Here is an 18,802-nt window from a genome sequence, read left to right as displayed (position 1 = left end):
TCATTTGGATCTGAACCCTACTACATCCAGCGCTGACTGGCGCTGCATGAGAGTTACCGAGAGGAGGACCCCCACCTCTCAATCTTCAATCACTCCCTGGCAGGAGGAGGCCGAGCTTCCTGCGAGGTACTCTCAGCTCTCAGCATCTCCCACACTGAAGTCGTCTTCCATTCAGGCCCCTCCCCTGTGGCTCTCTAAAAGGAAAGTACCTCTAAGGAAGCCACTGAGCTGAACGGAAAGGACGTGATACAGAACTGCTACAGTAGACAGTTTCTAACGCTAGTGTTACAGAGGGGATCTTTCATCTCATCGTCTTTCTTCCTTTCCTTCTCTATCATGAGGCTAAGCTGACTAAAACGGTACCAGTGAAATAAAAATGGCAATTTTTAGATGACCAACACTCATAAACTTTGGACAAGTCTAAAATGTTTCAAACTTTCTTTTTAATGAGTTGTTTCCCATTTGTCAGCAAGTTTTATTTGACGACCTGAGTTATATCAGTTTTATAATTGGACGTTTTGTTACTTCTATGGATCGTTTCTTCTCCAGCCTGGGAGGAACAAATGATTGGAAGTCTCACCCCAGTCCCTGGCATCCATCCTAAGGCCCCTGCCCCTGGGGGTTGCCTTGGTACGGACTTCACCTCCGGGAAGCCTGCCAAACGCTGAACCCTCCCCAGGAAGGGTCAGGACTGTTCCCATAGCCTATTTAGGCCTCTGCCTAGGAAAAGAACACGTGTCTCGGGTTTTGCGTGGTGCCCCCCCCCCCCCCCCCCCCCCCCCCGCCAGGCTCCCCCCCCCCTTCTCCTTGCCATGCTCTCCTGGCCACGTGGGAGCGCTGCATTTAGTAAACGTGGGCATCTTTTATTTGGTCTGTGATAAGAATAACTCCGCAGCCGGGCGGTGGTGGCGCACGCCTTTAATCCCAGCACTCGGGAGGCAGAGGCAGGCGGATCTCTGTGAGTTCGAGGCCAGCCTGGTCTACAGAGGGAGTTCCAGGACAGTCTCTGTTGTTCCCTTGCAACACTACAACTCCCAACATCCCTCTGGACGGCAAGCGCGGGACACATTTCCCAGAAGCCTTTGCATCCTGTTAAAAGCAAGGACAAGCCACAAGTTCGGCCCTTTTTTTATTATCCCTTCCCCTTGTCCCTTCCTTTCACTTTTCCTAGTGTGTTTTCCCCTCCCATTAAAAAGTGTACCACGTGGTACCGCCGCGTGTCTGTGTCTTTTCCCTGCGTAATCGTCTTTACCCCCATAGGACAAACAGAAATTAAGAACAACAGTCTCCAAAGCTACAGAGAAACCCTGTCTCGAAAAACCAAAAAAAAAAAAAAAAAAGAGCAACTCCGCAGGAATCCAATTAGGTCAAAATGCCCATCGTTTGTTAAGTAAGACGCTCTCGGGGTTCCTCCAGGAGGCCACTTAAATACCCTGTGAGAGTGGTCCTGACCCCCTCCCAGGGAGGGGGCATTTGGAGTCCAGAGTAATGCAACTCCCAGGCCAGGGGCTGGGGGCTACGCTCCCAATTTAACAGTCTGATTGGAATTATTTGCATCGGCAGAGAGGCTCTTTTTAAGATTATACCTAACAGTAAATATGGAGTCCAGGAAAGCTGACCCAGTCTGGGGTTTAAAGCAGAAAGGGAGCTGAGGAATATACTCTGCTTTGTCAGGCCATGAGCTTACACAAGTCACAAAAGCAAATAACACATGCCTTGCTTTCTTATAGGCACACACTACAGAAACAGATAAATATTCTCACACACACACACACATTCTTGCAAAAATAATGATGTCACTTACCTGTTCCTGAAATACACGCTTTACCAGAGGGTGATTTAGGACAAACTTCGTTCGCTGATTTGTCAAAGCTCTCATTTCATCCAAACTTAAATCATACCTGCACAGAACAGATAGCATGTGGGCATTAGGACATTGACTCTGTAAGTTGCCAGAACCAAATCCAGAGCTCTGAGAGAACAGACACTTTGGCCCTGCACCCAAGGTCAGCTGGAAGGAGAAAGGGGAGGGTTTCCTGATAAGACCGAATTAAAATGAGGCTGCCACCACTCCCTCTCCTCTGCAGAGCTTTAAAGATAGTCTGGGAAGACCCAAGGGCAGGATCTGTGGAGGCGGGGCAGAGTAGAACCTGTTGGTTGGTATAAGGAGAGGACTGTGATAATGTGGGGAGAATTATTCAGAGTCAAACTGTGAATCCCTGACTCCACTGCTCTGATTTTGATTGAATGAAGTTAGAGTCACTGGGAAGTTACTCTCCTGTTTGGCTGTCCAGGCAGATGATTGAGCTTGACCTAGTAGCATCAAAACTACCCTTGCCTGGTAAGAAATTTCTGCCCTTCTCCTATCCCACCTGCATTCTGTCCTAACTGTGACAAAGTCCTGGGCTGTGCTGTGTCAGGGACTATTCAAGAAACACTCTTCCTGCCTGTCTCCTACCACAGGGTCCATCCTGCCTTCCGATATTTTGGCAGCATCTTTCACCAATCCCTCAATACTTTTGCCCTTCACAGGTATTTTCCTCCATCAAATCTCTGGCATGTCTAGCTCCATCTTGGCGTCTATTTCTCAACAAGCCTAAGCCCAGGAGGAGAGGTTCCTCTGTGTCATCTAATAGTTCCGTGCAAAACATAGCAGAAGCCTAGAAGAGCCTCATCCACGGTTGATGTTAGCCTCTATCTCGGATGGTATCATGGCAATACCAAGATGACTCAGACACTGATACATTATAGTCATGATCTTAAAACAACAAACAGGAAGCCAGGCGATGGTGGCGCACGCCTTTAATCCCAGCACTCGGGAGGCACAGGCAGGCAGATCTCTGTGAGTTCGAGACCAGCCTGGTCTACAGAGCTAGTTCCAGGACAGGCTCCAAAGCCACAGAGAAACCCTGTCTCGAAAAACCAAAAAAAAAAAAAAAAAAAAAAAAAACCTCACCAAAGAAATATAAGTTGTTTAGGGAGGCATTACATAGAAATTATACAACTGAAAAATATGGTAGCCAAAATTAATTAAAACACCTCTCTGATGAAAATAGCTCCTATGGGAGTGACAGAGAGCAAGTCTGTGAACTCATGAGAACGTGCTCAGTCTGAAGATTTGTGTCCTCTCCCTTCTCTTTCTTTCCCTCTGAGACAGGGTTTCTGTGTTTAGACCTGGCTCTGTACTGGCTATCTACTGGCTCTGTAGACCAGACCGCTGGCCTGGAACTCACAGATCAACCTGCTTCTGTCTCCAGTGCTGGGACTAAAGGGTGCACCACCACCACCCAGCTGGTCCTCTCCCTTTTCAGTTTTTCATCACCCAAGTGATGCATTTGGAGGTGGGGGTCTTTGGGAGATGAGCCTATCACATGAGAAGAACTTTCGTTCATGGACTGTGATGTAGCACAATTCAAAGTCTAAAAACCAAAAGCAAAAATTAGGAAGACAACTTGAGAGAACCAATGCAAAGGGAAAGACTCACAGGGTAGTAACAAATTTCTCCTCAGAAGCCACAGAGGCCTGGGGCGGGGAGGGGGAGGGGGAGGCTCCAGGTTGTTTGTCTGTTTGTTTTTCTTAGCTCAGGAACAAAAGAATGACCAGAGCAGGTCTTACATCCATTGAAACTGCCTTTCATGAATAAAGGAAACAATGAAGACATTCTCACAAAGGCATCCTTCATGTGACATAAGAGAGGCGTGGCTTGGTGACACAGTGCTTGCCTGCTGCCTTACAGGGCCCCAGATCCCAACTCCAGCACAGGGGGCTGGGGTGGGGAGACAGCGAGAGGCAGAGAAAGGAGACAGAGATAGAGAGACAGAAAGGATATGACAGGTAAAGGTATTTTCTCAACATAGAAGAAATTATTTACTAACACACACACAAGGCTGGGACCAACAGAAAGAGAATGTCTGAATGGGTGGAAACAGAAATAAGTATGATAGACAGCAGAAAAAGTTTTCTTTTGTTTGTTTGTTTGGGTTTGGTTTTTTTATGGACCTTCCTAATGCAGTGTAGGTTCGTTGCAAAATTGAACAGGAGGTACAGAGATTTCCCATATATTTTCAGCCCATGCAAATGCATAGCCTCTTGTATTATTATTATTCACCTCCCAGAGTGGGATGTTAGTTATAACCAATTAACCTGCACTAAAGCCTCAAGTCCGCAGCTTACAGAAGGTTCACACTTTTTTATTTGTTTATTTCGTTTGGGAAGTTTTGTTTGGTTGGTTTGATTGTCTTTGGTTTGAATCAGAATCTCATTCTTTAGCCTGGGCTAGCATAGAATTCATAATATAGACTAGGCTGACCTATAAAAATCATGGTAATTCTCCTGCATCACTCCCCCAAGTGCTGGATTACAAGCTCATCAAGATTACATCAAGATCAGGATTATTTATTTTTTTAAAAAAGGTGTGTGTGTGTGTCTTATGTGTGGCATGTGTGTAAGTGTCCAGGGATGAGAGGGTATCAGATCTCTTCCAAGGAGTTATAGGTAACTGTGAGCCGTGAGGTGTGGGTGCTGAGATCTGAACATGGGTTGTCTTGAAGAGCAACAAGTGCTCTTAACCACTAAGCTCCTTGGAGTTTATTCTTGATGGAGTATAGTCTATGAATTGAGACAAGTTTACAGTGCATGCATCCAGCATCTGATAAAGCACTTCACCCTAAACACTCTCTGGGCCCCTCCAGTTCAGATGGCCTCTTCTCACCTGAATTTGATCTTTGACCTTAGTAGAATGAGCTACGCTGGTAACAGGAACGGAAGGCAACAGAACCATCCGCAGAAGGGGTGGCAGCAGCTGGAAAGGGAACAGCCATCAGTAGCCGCAGTGACAAAGGGCAGCTAGGGTAGAAATGATGAGGACAGTGGAAACAAAAAAGACAAGATAAGGCAAAGAGCCTCATGTGACAATCAAGAGACTTTGTGACAAGTCAGAGAAGAAAACCTGTGGGTCCTGGTTGCTGGACGAGGTCTCAGGACCTTCTAAGCTGTAAGGACCAAGGTCTCAGACACCCCAACCTGAAATCCCTAATATCAGTTGCCCAAGAGCTATAATGCTTGTTCTCTAAAGCTGGGGGTGCCAGTCTCCCAGGCCTATGATGTATTTACCATTTCCACTCACAGAGGCTGGAAGCTGAGTTACGGGGGCTGCAGAAGCCTAGTGCCAGGCCTCTGGAGATGCAAGTCCTCATGTAACATATCTCCAGCTTGAATCCCTCCAGCAATCAGTTCTCACTTTGGAAACCAAACCTGTCATCATTCATGAGGAGGTCAGAAAACAACCTTCAGGTACCATTCTCTCCTTGTACCACATGGGTTCTGGGGCTCCAACCCAAGTTCATCGGGTTTAGCAGTAAATGTGAGCTCTCATTGGCCCATAACACGCATTTCTAAGCATATACTTAAAACAACCACTAGATGGAACTTGTTCGTCACTTGAACTGTCACCAGGACCAGCTTAAAGTTATCAAAGAAATCAAAATGGGATGGAAAACCATTAGGAACACCTGGAAAGATGAATATTGGTTCTTCATAATTGCCCACCCAAGTGGCCATCTCTGAAGCAGAGAAATGGAAGCCACGTAGCTGGTAAAGCAGTTGTGGAGACAGTCACAGGCACTCTAAAGCTCTAAGCACAGGTTTGATAGTGTATTTTCCTCGTTTAAAGACTTTTGTTGGTTACTTCAAGTACTGTTGCATAGCAAGGGTATAAGTCACACCTAATAGTTGACTTGGTATTTTCACAGCTATGATACCTGTTCTGTTTTCCTGAGTCTGTAAAATAGGGAGATGTGGCAGGTACTACTCCCCTGTCTCACTCTCCCTACAGGAGTCCCACAGAAGCAAGAGATGTTTTAAGTTTAAGAGTCAATGGCATTCATGCCACAATCAGGAGCCAGGCCTGGCATGCTCAGGGACATCTAGGGTCATCCATGAAGAGAGGGTCCAGCTGTAACCCCAGCAGTTCCCTCACCATCTGACTCAACTACCGGTGTTCTGTGTGAAATTCTTCTTGAAAAAAGACTACAACCAATCGCCAAGGACACACTTGAACATTCTCTGCATTACGGCATGCAACCAGCAGGAAGTCAAAGATACTAGGTTCCACCTGTCCTGATGGAGGAGCTGCTGGGTAGGGGGGATTGTAGGGGCAGTAATGAATTCTCAGAATGAGAGATCTCTCTAGAAAGCACGGTTCATAAGCCAGGAACAAGCCACAAGGTTCTAAGTGAAAACAGAGCCAAATCATACATGCCCATAAGAATGGCTAAGATAGGACTGGAGAGATGGCTCAGCGGTTAAGAGCATTGCCTGCTCTTCCAAAGGTCCTGAGTTCAATTCCCAGCAACCACATGGTGGCTCACAACCATCTGTAATGAGGTCTGGTGCCCTCTTCTGGCCTTCAGGCATACACGCAAAAAGAATATTGTATACATTATTAATAAATAAATAAATACTTTAAAAAAAAAGAGTGGCTAAGATAAAAATAGACCTGGCCAAGCGTTAGCAGAGTCACCAGATAGCTCACTGCTGGTGCTGGGATTGTGAAATGGTACAGTCACTTGGAAAAGTTCGACAGTTTCTTGTGACATTCAAACATGTAATTCACATGCAACCCATGATTCCACTCCTAAATATCCACCCAAGAGAAGAGAAGCCATTTGTTAATCAAACAACAACAAAATTATACAGAAATGTTTACAACAGCTATGTGCAGCCATCACAAACTGGGCACACTCTTACAACCACAGAATCTAGGTTTGACTCTATGTGGAGAGATGGGGGCACTTGGGACATCGGTGAGCCAGTGAGGGGTGGAGGAAGGTAGCAAGAGGTAAATACAAGCAAGGGACAATAATGTATACATATGAAAATGTCATAACGAAATCCATTATTTTCTATGCTAACTAAAAAAGCTGATAATAAAACATTCTGCATATGGGAAAAACTCAAAGACAAACAACCCAAATGTCCCTCACATGGGGAGTAGGTAAGCCCCCTGTGCTGTATCCATAGTGATAGACATGAACACCAATTTAGATGGCTCTCAGAGGCGAGTGTAAAAGGGCCCATCTCAAAAAGGTTAATCCTGTACAAGCACCATTTTATAACACTCTCAAAATGACAAATATTATGGAAATGGATAACACCTCAGCGGCTGCCAGAGGTTGGGGCTGCAGAAAGAAGTTGAGTCTACAGGAAAAGCACAAGGGAGTTACTTTGTGATGTTGTGCACCTGAGTGTGACATCGGCTATACACGTGGGATAAAATTCCACAGAAGCACACACACACACCAAGAGATCTGAATAGATGCTTCATATAAAAGGATATACAAATGACCAGCAAACACAGAAGAGAATTTCAACACCAACAGGCATCATGGGAAAACAAACTAAAGCCATAACGCAATGCCAGTGTGCGCCCATCTCAACAGCTAGCGTTGTTTCAGTGATGACATCAGTTGCCGGTGAGCGACATGAGGGTATAATCCTCCCCTATCTTTCTGTGGAAGTGTAAAGTAGTGTGAGTCTTTTAAAAGTGACCAGCCAAGGTTTATAAAAACTAAACACATACCCATCCTTTAACCCAGTGGTCACACCCTGGATTTTTACCCCACAGAAATGGAATCACGTGTTCACAATAATCCTTATAGGAATCTGTTCATACCAGCTTAATGCAAAAGGCTCCAAGCTTGGACAGCCCAGGTATCCACCAATAGGAGAACAGATAAATAACCGTGATTTTCATGAATGGCAAATTAGATATAAAAGGAATGTAGTGTTGAGATGTATAAATGACATATATCAATCAGGACAACATTATATTGAGCTCTCTCCAATCCCTTGCTCTAGAGAATGCCAGCTATCATGATATGAAGGTCCTTGGGCAGCCTTTTGAAGAGATCCACAGGATAAGAGCTGCGATCTCTTACCCACAACCATGTTCAATGGGCCATCTTACAAGTGGGTCTCCCAGTTCTGGTCAAGGCTTAGACAGCAGCCAAAATGTTGTCTTACAGGAGACTGAACCATGACTGCCCAGATCAGAAGCTCCGAAGCCCAGACACGGTGTGAGACAATGTGTAATGCTATGCAGCCTGCTGCCCTTTGGAGTAATTTCCTACTTATCAACAAATAACAAGGGATACATTATTGCCATGCATGCATACAATGCTGGTGGGCAGGAACTTGGATCTTACCTTTTTCATTTCTAGCATCTTATTTTTAAAACACTCTAATAATATATCAAGAACAGAGGCATGGGCTATAAGTTATATCTCAGGAAATTAGTGCAAAGTAGATTTCCCTGTGGAAACCCCAGCCAAGTCAATGGGTGAAGGGAGGGGGAGGTGTTCCCAAGCCAGCATACAGAATGTGCTCTCAGTTTCCCTGTCAGTCTCTACTTCCTTTCTCCTGGCCAGGGCTGCCTGCTGTCCTAGCTTCTCACTCTAGAAACTACTGTGTACTTCTTTTGAATATTGAAGAGATTGGATTATACACACGTGTTTGTTCTTTTGTGTCTGGCTTCTGCCATTCAGCATGACCAATGAGAGCTGCCTCCAGTGACTGTTGTATCCATAGTTCATTCATTTCATTCCATTGTGCTATAGGATTGAATCATTAGAATTAAAATATGCCATAAGAAGTTGAGTGAACAAACTGCATGATTCTGGTTATACTAAATTCTAAACATAGACAAAACCCATCTGTAACAGGAAGTAGAGATAACAAAGCGGTGGGTACCTCCTAGAAGGTAGGGCAGAGGATGCCTTCTCAACAACTATGATGCCTTGCTCTGCTGACAAAGAGTCCTTGTCAGTAAGAAGGCTCTTAGAAGTCTGCCGTGAGTGGCGCCACCCGTGGGCAGCCAGCCTGTAGACCGCCCTGGCGGGTCAGTTAGTCTAGGGATTGTAACCCCCCCTGGCAGGTCAGTTATTCCAGGGTCCCGGAGAGGTGCTATCTGAAAAGACATGGGCGGGAAAGAGGAAGAAGGCCAAGCAAGATGTTGTCAAAGCCTCCGTTTATTAGCGTCAAGGTTGCAGCTTATATAGCCCCTGGATGAGGAATTTGGGTTGGGATGGGGGCAGGGCCAGGGCAGGAAGGGATCTTGCAGCCGGTGGTCCAGATGGTCCAAGCTGGTCACGAGGTCATCGGTCAGGAGGTTACGATCGGTCACGATTCCTCGAGTCAGGAGGTCACGAGTTGACACACCTAGTTCTCTAGATAGTTGGAATGTGGGGCGGGTTCAGCTAACAGCTCTCAAGATAGTTGGGTGTGGGGTAGGCTCTGCCGATAAAACAGTTCTTAATACCATTGGGGTGTGGGGCTCTCTGCAAACTCCCCAGGACAATGGTCCCTGCAATACTTTTTGGGGGAAATGGCTCCTGACACCAGCCCTGGGTTGTATAAGAAAGCGAGCTGCCAAGAAACAGTGAGCAAGCCAGGAAGCAGCATTTCTCCGTGCCCTCTGCTTCAGTTCCTGCTTCCAGGTTCCTGCCTTGAGTTACTGCCCTGTGTTAAGGGAGGTCCTCCCACTCCTCCAGCCTATCACCGCTGAGATACCAGCCCATTGGGGCGTGGTCTCTCTCCCTTTAAAAAAGCTGCCACTTCCCTCTCCTCTCTCTCTTCACTTCCTGCTCCACCGGCGACTAGACTCACTTCCTGGTTGTGCAGAGGGCTGACAGTGATCTGTAAGTTTTTTCCCTTTTAAATAAATACCACCCTATTAATCATAATTCCAAACTGGTGTGGCATTGTTTATGACTTACGCCTTCAGTTGGCACCCAAGGTTTGGTTTTAGAACCTCTCCTTTCCCCGCTCGGCTGCCGGCCGCGAGTTCGGCTTGGCGGGAACCCTCCCTTCCTCAGCTGCCGCCGCCGGTGGCCTTGGCCTCCCCACGTGGATTTAAACTCCACAGGCCCGCGTAGTCTCTGCCGCGTGGTTTGCTCTTTTCTGAGTCGTTTTTAAATCTCCCTTGCAAGCACAGCTCTTAAGTGGCACGAACCAGAGCACGCGGTTGCTGAAAGCTGCAACCCCTCAGGGTGACTCTGTCACGTGGAGGCATAAGCGGCTTCCAGGTTGCTCTTCTCTCTACGCCTGGATTCTGGGTTTCTGGTTCTGTCTCTGGAATTGATTTAATTACATTTACTTTGTTGAGCAACTTACATTTTCCAGTTTTTAACAAATACTAGGCGGACTCTGAAACAGGACTCTGTTTTCGTCGCGACTTGGCAACAGCGCCACCTGCTGGATAATAGGTAAATATGGCAGTTTTCGTTTCCAACGCGAATTTTACTGTTCTGGTTTCCAATACAATATCATGCAAGGTTTATATGACTATGGGGATAACTTAATTTACTGGTTACTAGGCTTCAGTATTCTTTTGAATATTCTATCATTTAGGAAGATCATGGCACTCCTAAGAACCATACAATCTTTACTAGAAACTCATGCAGGTCAGGAGATTCAGGATTCAAAAGAGACAATAATAAAGACAATAATAAAAAGACTTGAAATGATTGAAGAAATGATTGGAGCTGGTGAACAGAGTAATAAGGCACAAGGACAGGATACAATGCCAATACCAGCCATTAGAACTGGCTTACCCAAGGTTTTAGCGGCATACCCTATACTTAATTCTGACAAAGCGTCAACTTCTAAAGGCTCAAAGGGAGTCAGAGAAGCTAGATGGACGCCAATAACAATGAATGATCTAAAAGAAATTAAGCAAGCTATTGTTAATTTTGGCTTGCACTCTGCATATGTAAAGGAAATGATAAGGACTTGGGCTTCTAATGTTAGAGCTACCCCCCATGATTTCCATCAGTTAGTGTCTGCAGTTTTAGATAATGGACCTTCCTTGATGTTTGGAATTTATTTCAGAGAAGAATCCAAACATATGGAACAGCAAGGAAGAGCAAAAGGTGTCGAGGTTTCCCAAGATCAAATTCTTGGTGCAGGAGAATATGCTGATCCACAGGTCCAAGCTCTTTATGATGATGAAGTACTGTGTCTATGTCACCAAGCAGCTTTAAATGCTTGGAATAGGATACAAGATCCAGCAAAAAGGGTTGAATCATATACTAGAATTAGGCAGGGACCGAGAGAACCCTTTATTGACTTTTTGCAAAGATTAATTAAGGCTCTGGACATAGGGGTAACAGACCCAGAAGCTGGACAAATACTTCTTGAATCTCTAGCTTTTGAGAATGCAAACATAGAATGCAAAAAGATAATTGGGCCTTTAAAGTCTAGATCAGCACCTATGGATGAATGGATTCAGCATACGATGAATGTTGAGACGTTTAGTTATAACAATGAACCTTGGGTAGGAGAAGCGATTTCCACAGCAATGAGGAGACATCAAACTGCCAGGTGTTTTAATTGTGGTAAATTAGGACATCTGAAAAGGGATTGCAGGCACAGAATTTCTAGGAATATTATCTCCTCTGGGAATGACAAAAATAGGAGACCTAGGCCTTCAGGTATATGTAGGAGATGTGGTAAAGGCCGACATTGGTCCAATGAGTGCAGGTCAACAACAGACAAACAAGGCAACCCGATACCGTCGGGAAACTCCTTGAGGGGCCTCTCGCAGGCCCCCAAGCCAACAGTGGCCCAGTCATTCCCAGTCACAGTGGAGAACGTGCCTCAACAAGAAAATTAAAAGCTCCAATTTCTGCTGTAAAAAGTAATACTGGTCTAAATGATGAAATACGTGTGGAGGATGAGTCAAAAAACCCAGTAGGACAGAGTAAACGTGTATTTTGGCAGACTTCTATTAATGATCAAAGACCAAAGCTAAGAGTCTGTATAAATGGCACTTTTATTGAAGGCTTATTAGACACAGGTGCGGATGTAAGTATCATTACCCCAGAATCTTGGCATCCGAATTGGCCTCTTCAAGAGGTAGATGTTCAGTTCCTGGGAATTGGAACCCTATCTCGTGTAAAACAAAGCACAAGATGGGTTGAATGCATAGGGCCCGAAGGGCAAATAGGAAGACTAAGGCCATATATAGCCAATATTGCCATAAATTTATGGGGCCGTGACCTGCTACAGCAATGGAATACCCAGGTTAACATTCCTGTAGTTCCAGGAACTCATAATTCTGGGAAGAATGTGATGAGGTATTATGGAAAAAGGTCACCAGTCATTCAGGCTGTACAAGAACATACAGCAAATACCAAACCTTTAGAGGTACCAACAGCCCTACCTTTAAAATGGCTAACTGAGAAGCCAATATGGATCAAACAGTGGCCTCTAGCTGAAGATAAACTACAGGCATTGGAACAGCTGGTGCAAGAGCAACTAGATGCTCACCATATTGAAGAATCAACCAGCCCTTGGAATTCTCCTGTGTTTGTTGTAAAAAAGAAATCTGGTAAATGGAGAATGGTGACAGATCTAAGAGCTGTCAACAAAGTAATTCAACCTATGGGCCCACTACAATCTGGAATTCCTTTGCCTTCTCTGTTACCAAAAGGATGGCCTCTTATAGTTATTGATTTGAAAGATTGTTTTTTCACTATGCCGTCACAAGAAAAGGATAGAGAAAAATTTGCCTTCACAGTGCCTACTTATAGTAATTCTCAGCCTAATAGGAGATATCAATGGACTATCCTCCCACAGGGTATGCTCAATAGTCCTACACTGTGCCAATATTTTGTAAGTAAGCCATTGGAAATAATTCGTAAACAATTCCCCAAGTCCATCATTTATCATTACATGGGTGACATCTTGTTATCTGATTCAAATAAAGATACTTTAGAAATGATGTTTGAAGAAGTAAAGAAAGTCTTGCCTAGGTGGGGATTACAAATTGCCCCTGAAAAGATTCAAAGAGGAAATTCTATTAATTACCTAGGTTACAGAATAGGGTTAGAGAAAATTAAAACACAAAAGGCACAAATTAGGAGAGACCGCTTAAAGACTCTTAATGACTTCCAAAGATTGTTAGGAGACATTTCCAGTCTACGACCAGCTGTTGGGATAACACCTGATCTAATAGTTCATTTAAACAAAACCTTAGATGGTGATAAAGATTTGAATAGTCCAAGAAAACTGACAGCTGAAGCAGAAAAGGAACTGACAATGATTGAGGAAAAATTACAGGAGGCACATGTGGATAGGGTGAACCCAAATCTTAGCTGCATCCTAGTCATATTGCCTTCCAGAATTTCTCCTACAGGGATTCTAATGCAGAGGGAAGATATTATTTTAGAGTGGATATTTATACCTAATAAACCAAGTAAAAAATTAAAAACTTATATGGAAAAAGTCTCTGAATTAATTATAAAAGGTAAGCTGAGACTTCGTCAACTAGCAGGTATAGACCCAGCAGAAATTATAGTGCCTTTTACTACTGAAGAAATAAAAAAGTTATGGGAAGATAATGAACCATGGCAAAGAGCTTGTGCTAATTTTTTGGGAGAAATAAATAGCAACTATCCCAAAAGTGGTAGACTTAACCTCATAAAAAGAACTTCTTGGATTCTTCCTAGAATTGTACGTGATGCTCCAATAACTGGAGCCCGTACGTTCTATACTGATGCAAATAAATCAGGGAAAGCAGGTTACAAGTCAGATGAATTGAGTAAGGTGGAACAAAGCCCTTATAATTCTGTCCAGAAGGCAGAATTATATGCCATTCTTATGGTGCTAAGGGATTTTAAAGAACCTCTTAATATAGTTACAGATTCACAATATGCAGAAAGAGTTATCTTGCATATTGAAACCGCTGAATTTATACCAGATGACACAGAGTTGACTTCATTGTTTATCCAGGTACAAGACATAATCAGGAACAGGCTTTGTCCGATATACATAACACACATCCAGTCCCATACAGGTCTGCCTGGTCCTCTAGCCCAAGGCAACGCTGAGATTGATCAATTATTGATTGGAAGTGTGTTGCAGGCCTCAGAATATCATAAGAAGCATCATGTCAATAGTAAAGGCCTAAAGAAAGAATTTTCCATTACTTGGCAACAAGCTAAGGACATTATAAAGAGATGTCCTACTTGTTCTTTCTATAATCAAACACCGTTGCCTGCAGGGAGTAACCCAAAGGGTACTAAGAGAAATGAAATCTGGCAGATGGATGTGTTCCACTTTATGGAATTTGGTAAATTAAAATATGTACACCACACCATAGACACGTATTCAGGTTTTCAATGGGCTACTGCCCTGAGCTCAGAAAAGGCTGATTCAGTAATCACACATTTATTGGAAGTTATGGCCATCATGGGTATACCTGCGCAAATAAAGACAGATAATGGTCCAGCATATGTATCTAAGAAAATGAAACGCTTTTTTGATTATTATAATATAAAACACATTACAGGTATACCAAATAATCCTACAGGTCAGGCAGTTATAGAAAGATCAAATCGTACTATAAAGGATATGCTGAACAAACAGAAAGGGACCGAAAATACACCTAGGAATAGATTACATAATGCTTTATTAACCTTGAATTTTCTTAACGCTAATGAGAAAGGAACGACAGCAGCAGAGAGACATTGGATAATGGAAAAGTCTGCTGAACTAAATCAACCGATTTATTTCAAAGATGTGCTGACCTCTCAATGGAAGCCAGGAGATGTGCTACGTTGGGGAAGGGGTTTTGCTCTTGTTTCCACAGGAGAAGAAAAATTGTGGATACCATCAAAATTAATAAAGTTTCGATTTGAAAAGGAGAAACCTCTTGGAAAGGAGAAATGACAACTTATCCACAATGATGATATTCATACAGGTGGTAAGAAAAACATAGAATGGGGGCAGGGTTCTGTTCTTATCTCCACAGGAAAACACTCATCTTTGAAAAATTCAAGGGACCCTGGATATTTGGATACTGACAGATGGAAAAATACCTGCCCAATAGGAAATATCAAGAAAACTGAATGGGTTGTGTAAGTAAAATTAAACCATATTTCTAAATTTATAAAGCTGGTTTTGAAGTTGGACTCTGGCTCAGTCCCTCTCCAATTCCAAGCCTGTTAGTAAGAGAAAAACCCAGAGTTTCTGGAGTTTCTGTCTCATGTCAAGAGCCATGATGTGGGACAGAAAGAAATATGAGTTTAGAAAACATCTTTGCTTTTCTTCATATCTATCATATTTTTCATTGAATATATCTATCATGTCTTTCATTGAATATATATATATATGTCTATATGATTAATGTTTAAGTTTTTCATAATGAACAATGAGTTTTTCCTGAAGTGACATTTGAAGTTTCCAGGAAGAAGATGGGGCCCCATAACAACAACTCCACCTGGTTGATATGACGTCATGATACTGATAGCGCTACTACAAGACCTGCTTTGGATACCAGCTGCACAAGACAGTTCCAACTTGGTTAGCTGAAATGGTGCACATCTTATACAACATTTTGGCCAGACCTACACAAAATACTCAGAGACTATTGGCAATTTTAAAAGACATTGATCTTGAAATTTAACCATCATTTTACTTTCACAGAATCCCCCAGAAAGAACGTCGCCCCCATGACAGCTGGAAGTAATTCTAGAGGACGACATCCCCTCTCCCAGTAAAGTTTGCCCTTGGGTTTAGGGACATCATTTAGGGGTTGATTATAATTAGTATACGATTAAGGGTTGGGGAGGAATTTTATAAGCTCAGGGATCATTTTGGAAAAAAAAAAGAGGGATGATGGGATAATAGATTTGTAATTGTGAGTTACTGTTTTTAGACAAATATATTGGTATAGATTCTTGTATATTGACACAAAGTTAAATTATATTGACTATTGTAAGCATGCATGTTTCTACCTCTGCTTAAAACATTTTTTATGTATTGACATATATTGTATTGATATATATATTGTATATATTTACCATATTGCAGTGTACATTTCTACCTCTGATTAAGATACTTATATAATGTTTGTGTATTGATATATATTTACCTACTGCAATGTATATTTGTACATTGTTTATATTTGGAGGCCACTGTCCTCATTTGTTTCACAGTCGTTTATTGTCTTAGTCTTTAAGTTAGATAGATATTGAGAATTATATAGACTAATAGTCATCTAAGTTTGTCATTTATAATTAGACTAATCAGGTTCTTTAGGTATATAGAGATTATACTCAGTATAGATAGATAATCTTCAACTTCTTCAAAGAGCTGTAGAAAATGGCCTTTAATCTAACTCAGAGTTTTGCGGTAGTGAGACACAATTGCTCCTGGCAACACCACTCCATTCCCGAGAGAATGTTGAGCACCAAAGACACTCCACCTGGAGCCTTCTTTTTGGCAGAACTGGCCTTGGGGCAAAGAAATGCCCATACCTCAACCACTGACAAAGATACAGAGCATGCATCAATGGATAAAACAGGGCTGTCATATCCTGCCAAGACAGGGTAAGATAGTTTTGAAAAGTTGCTTGCCTTTGAAAAATGGTATGTCAGTTATGTTAGGCCTTAGCCAATGTTGGTTGCTTCAACGCTGCTAATGTGACTTTGGGTGATTGCCTAGGTAGCTAGTTGTCTCTGTGATTTGTTGCATGTTTTGGAAGTTGTTTTACTGAACTTCCTAATTACCCAGGTAACATTATTTCCCTTCTCAGATCTTCGATGGGGTTGAAGACTATATAAATGCAGTTAGTTTCTCTCATGACTTGGCCAAGTTATTTATTATACAAGACCTAAGCTAGTTAGAATAGGATATTTGTACTTATTGTATATAATTTCATAGTAGGTTTAGAACTCTCTTATTTAAACAAAAGGGGGAGGTGTTACGGGAGGTCCTCCCACTCCTCCAGACTATGGCCGCTGAGATACCAGCCCATTGGGGCATGGTCTCTCTCCCTTTAAAAAAGCTGCCACTTCCCTCTCCTCTCTCTCTTCACTTCCTGCTCCGCCGGCGACTAGACTCACTTCCTGGTTGTGCAGAGGGCTGACAGTGATCTGTAAGTTTTTTCCCTTTTAAATAAATACCACCCTATTAATCATAATTCCAAACTGGTGTGGCATTGTTTATGACTTACGCCTTCAGCCCTGTCTTTACATCATGATAGACTCTGATTACCTAACACACCCTTCCTTGCCAAGTTTCTTTTCATAAATGATGGTGTTTATCACAGCAAAGATAATACATCGTGACAAACATGGAGAGAGAGAGAGAGAGAGAGAGAGAGAGAGAGAGAGAGTAAATGTCACAGATAAGAACACACTAAGAGAATCTGACAACACACTCAACCTGATGTCCTGAAGGGGACCATAGGATGGGACCAGAACACATGTGCGGAAACTTAAGATGGTACCAAGGGAGTCTAGAGTTTAATTCATGGTAACATGTCCGTGCTGTTATTATTTTTGGCAAATAGATTGCTGTGTAAGATGTTACCAGGTGAGGGGTACATGGGAACTGTCTTCGCTCTCCATAGCTTCACTGGACAACAAGAAGCGTTCTATTAAAAAGGCTCTCAGAACTGGAGAGATGGCCCAGCAGTTAGGAGCTGCCACAGCTCTTGCAAAGGACCAGAGTTCATCAGCACCTCTGTGAGGCAGTGCACAAGCACCTGTAACACCAGCTCCAAGGGGCCTGGCTTCCACAGGTACATAACCACACACAAATAAACATACACAGATATGTGTCGTTAAAAATAATATATTTTTTGTTTTATCCAAGCATTTGGGAGGCAGAGGCAGGTGGATCTCTGAGTTCAAGGCCAACCTAGTCTACAGAAAGTGTCCCAGAACAGTCATGTCTACACAGAGAGACCCTGTCTTGAAAGAACAAATAAATAATAATAACATAAATAAATAAAAAATCTTAAAGTCCACTTCTAAAAAGGACAATAGTCAACGGTAACAACCAAAAGAACTCTATGCACGCCAACAAACAAAAACAGAAAAGCTTTTAAGTAAATGTTCTACGATTTTCTTAAATCCAAGTTCCAAGGTAGTGACCCAGAAGAACCCAGCTGTTACAGTTTGGATGCAGTTTGAATGTCCCCAATGGCCCATGTGTTGGGCTGGTGGGAAAAACACCTTCAGATACAAAATTTAAAAGCCTGCACGATAAGAAACATTTTGCTATCTATCCTTGGCCACTCACATGTTTCTTGAGAGCAAATATGCACTAATGCCAACTTTAAACCATGGTTTCACAGCATGGTCTTGCTTAACCTGCATCCTTTGTCTAGTTCCTTCTACACTTTTGCTTCAGATGACACCTTCAATCCAGCCCCCTACCACTCCCTACATTAATCCCTTCTCCTTGAAAACAGCAGGGATCAAAACCTGCTCCAGGATTAGGGAGATAGTCCAGCAGGACCGTATACACTCAGCATTCATGAGGTCCGGGGTTTGACTCACAGTACACACACCATTATTGTGTGAATGTTCCGTCTCCATTATGAACTGAACCAACCGCTCACACCAATCTAAATGGCTGTAAAAAACAAAGCTCCAGATCAGCAAACAAAGAAACTATCTGCCTTCTAGTAAACACTGCTTCTGCAACCATACCCCCAGCTTCCAGCACACCACACACACACACACACACACACACACACACACACACAATGGATGGATGACTAAGGATGGAAAGAGAAACTGTCGAAGTGTCCTGCGTTAACAAAGATTAACCACCCTAAGCCTTGGGTTGACCTGAGAACCATAGATGGGGTAGAGGGAGCGGTGTTCTAAGTACTACAGCTCGATTTTAGCTTTGAGTTCATTCAAAGGAAAAGAAATCTTTTAGGTGACAAATTCCTCACAGGTAGCAAGAAGAAAGATGGAGGCCAGAAAGAAAAGGGAGGAAGAGG

At 43.0% G+C, this 18,802-nt stretch overlaps 1 protein-coding gene across 1 annotated transcript in view; it reads right to left on the bottom strand.

Annotated features, from left to right (window-relative positions):
* LOC121465587 (acyl-coenzyme A oxidase-like protein) overlaps positions 1–18,802 on the bottom strand; it is a 300,287-nt gene that overhangs the window by 268,527 nt on the left and 12,958 nt on the right. Inside the window, exon 2 of the mRNA XM_041678830.1 lies at positions 1,805–1,901. Within this exon, the coding sequence (XP_041534764.1) occupies positions 1,805–1,901 (97 nt within the window). The remainder of the gene's footprint in view (positions 1–1,804; positions 1,902–18,802) is intronic.

The sequence above is a fragment of the Microtus oregoni genome, unplaced genomic scaffold, assembly GCF_018167655.1.
Source record: "Microtus oregoni isolate MIOR12 unplaced genomic scaffold, Mior012 000031F_ref0000149, whole genome shotgun sequence".
Lineage (NCBI taxonomy): Eukaryota > Metazoa > Chordata > Mammalia > Rodentia > Cricetidae > Microtus > Microtus oregoni.
The sequence above is the reverse complement of the archived record's forward strand: the minus strand, read 5'-3'. Positions and strand labels throughout refer to the sequence as shown.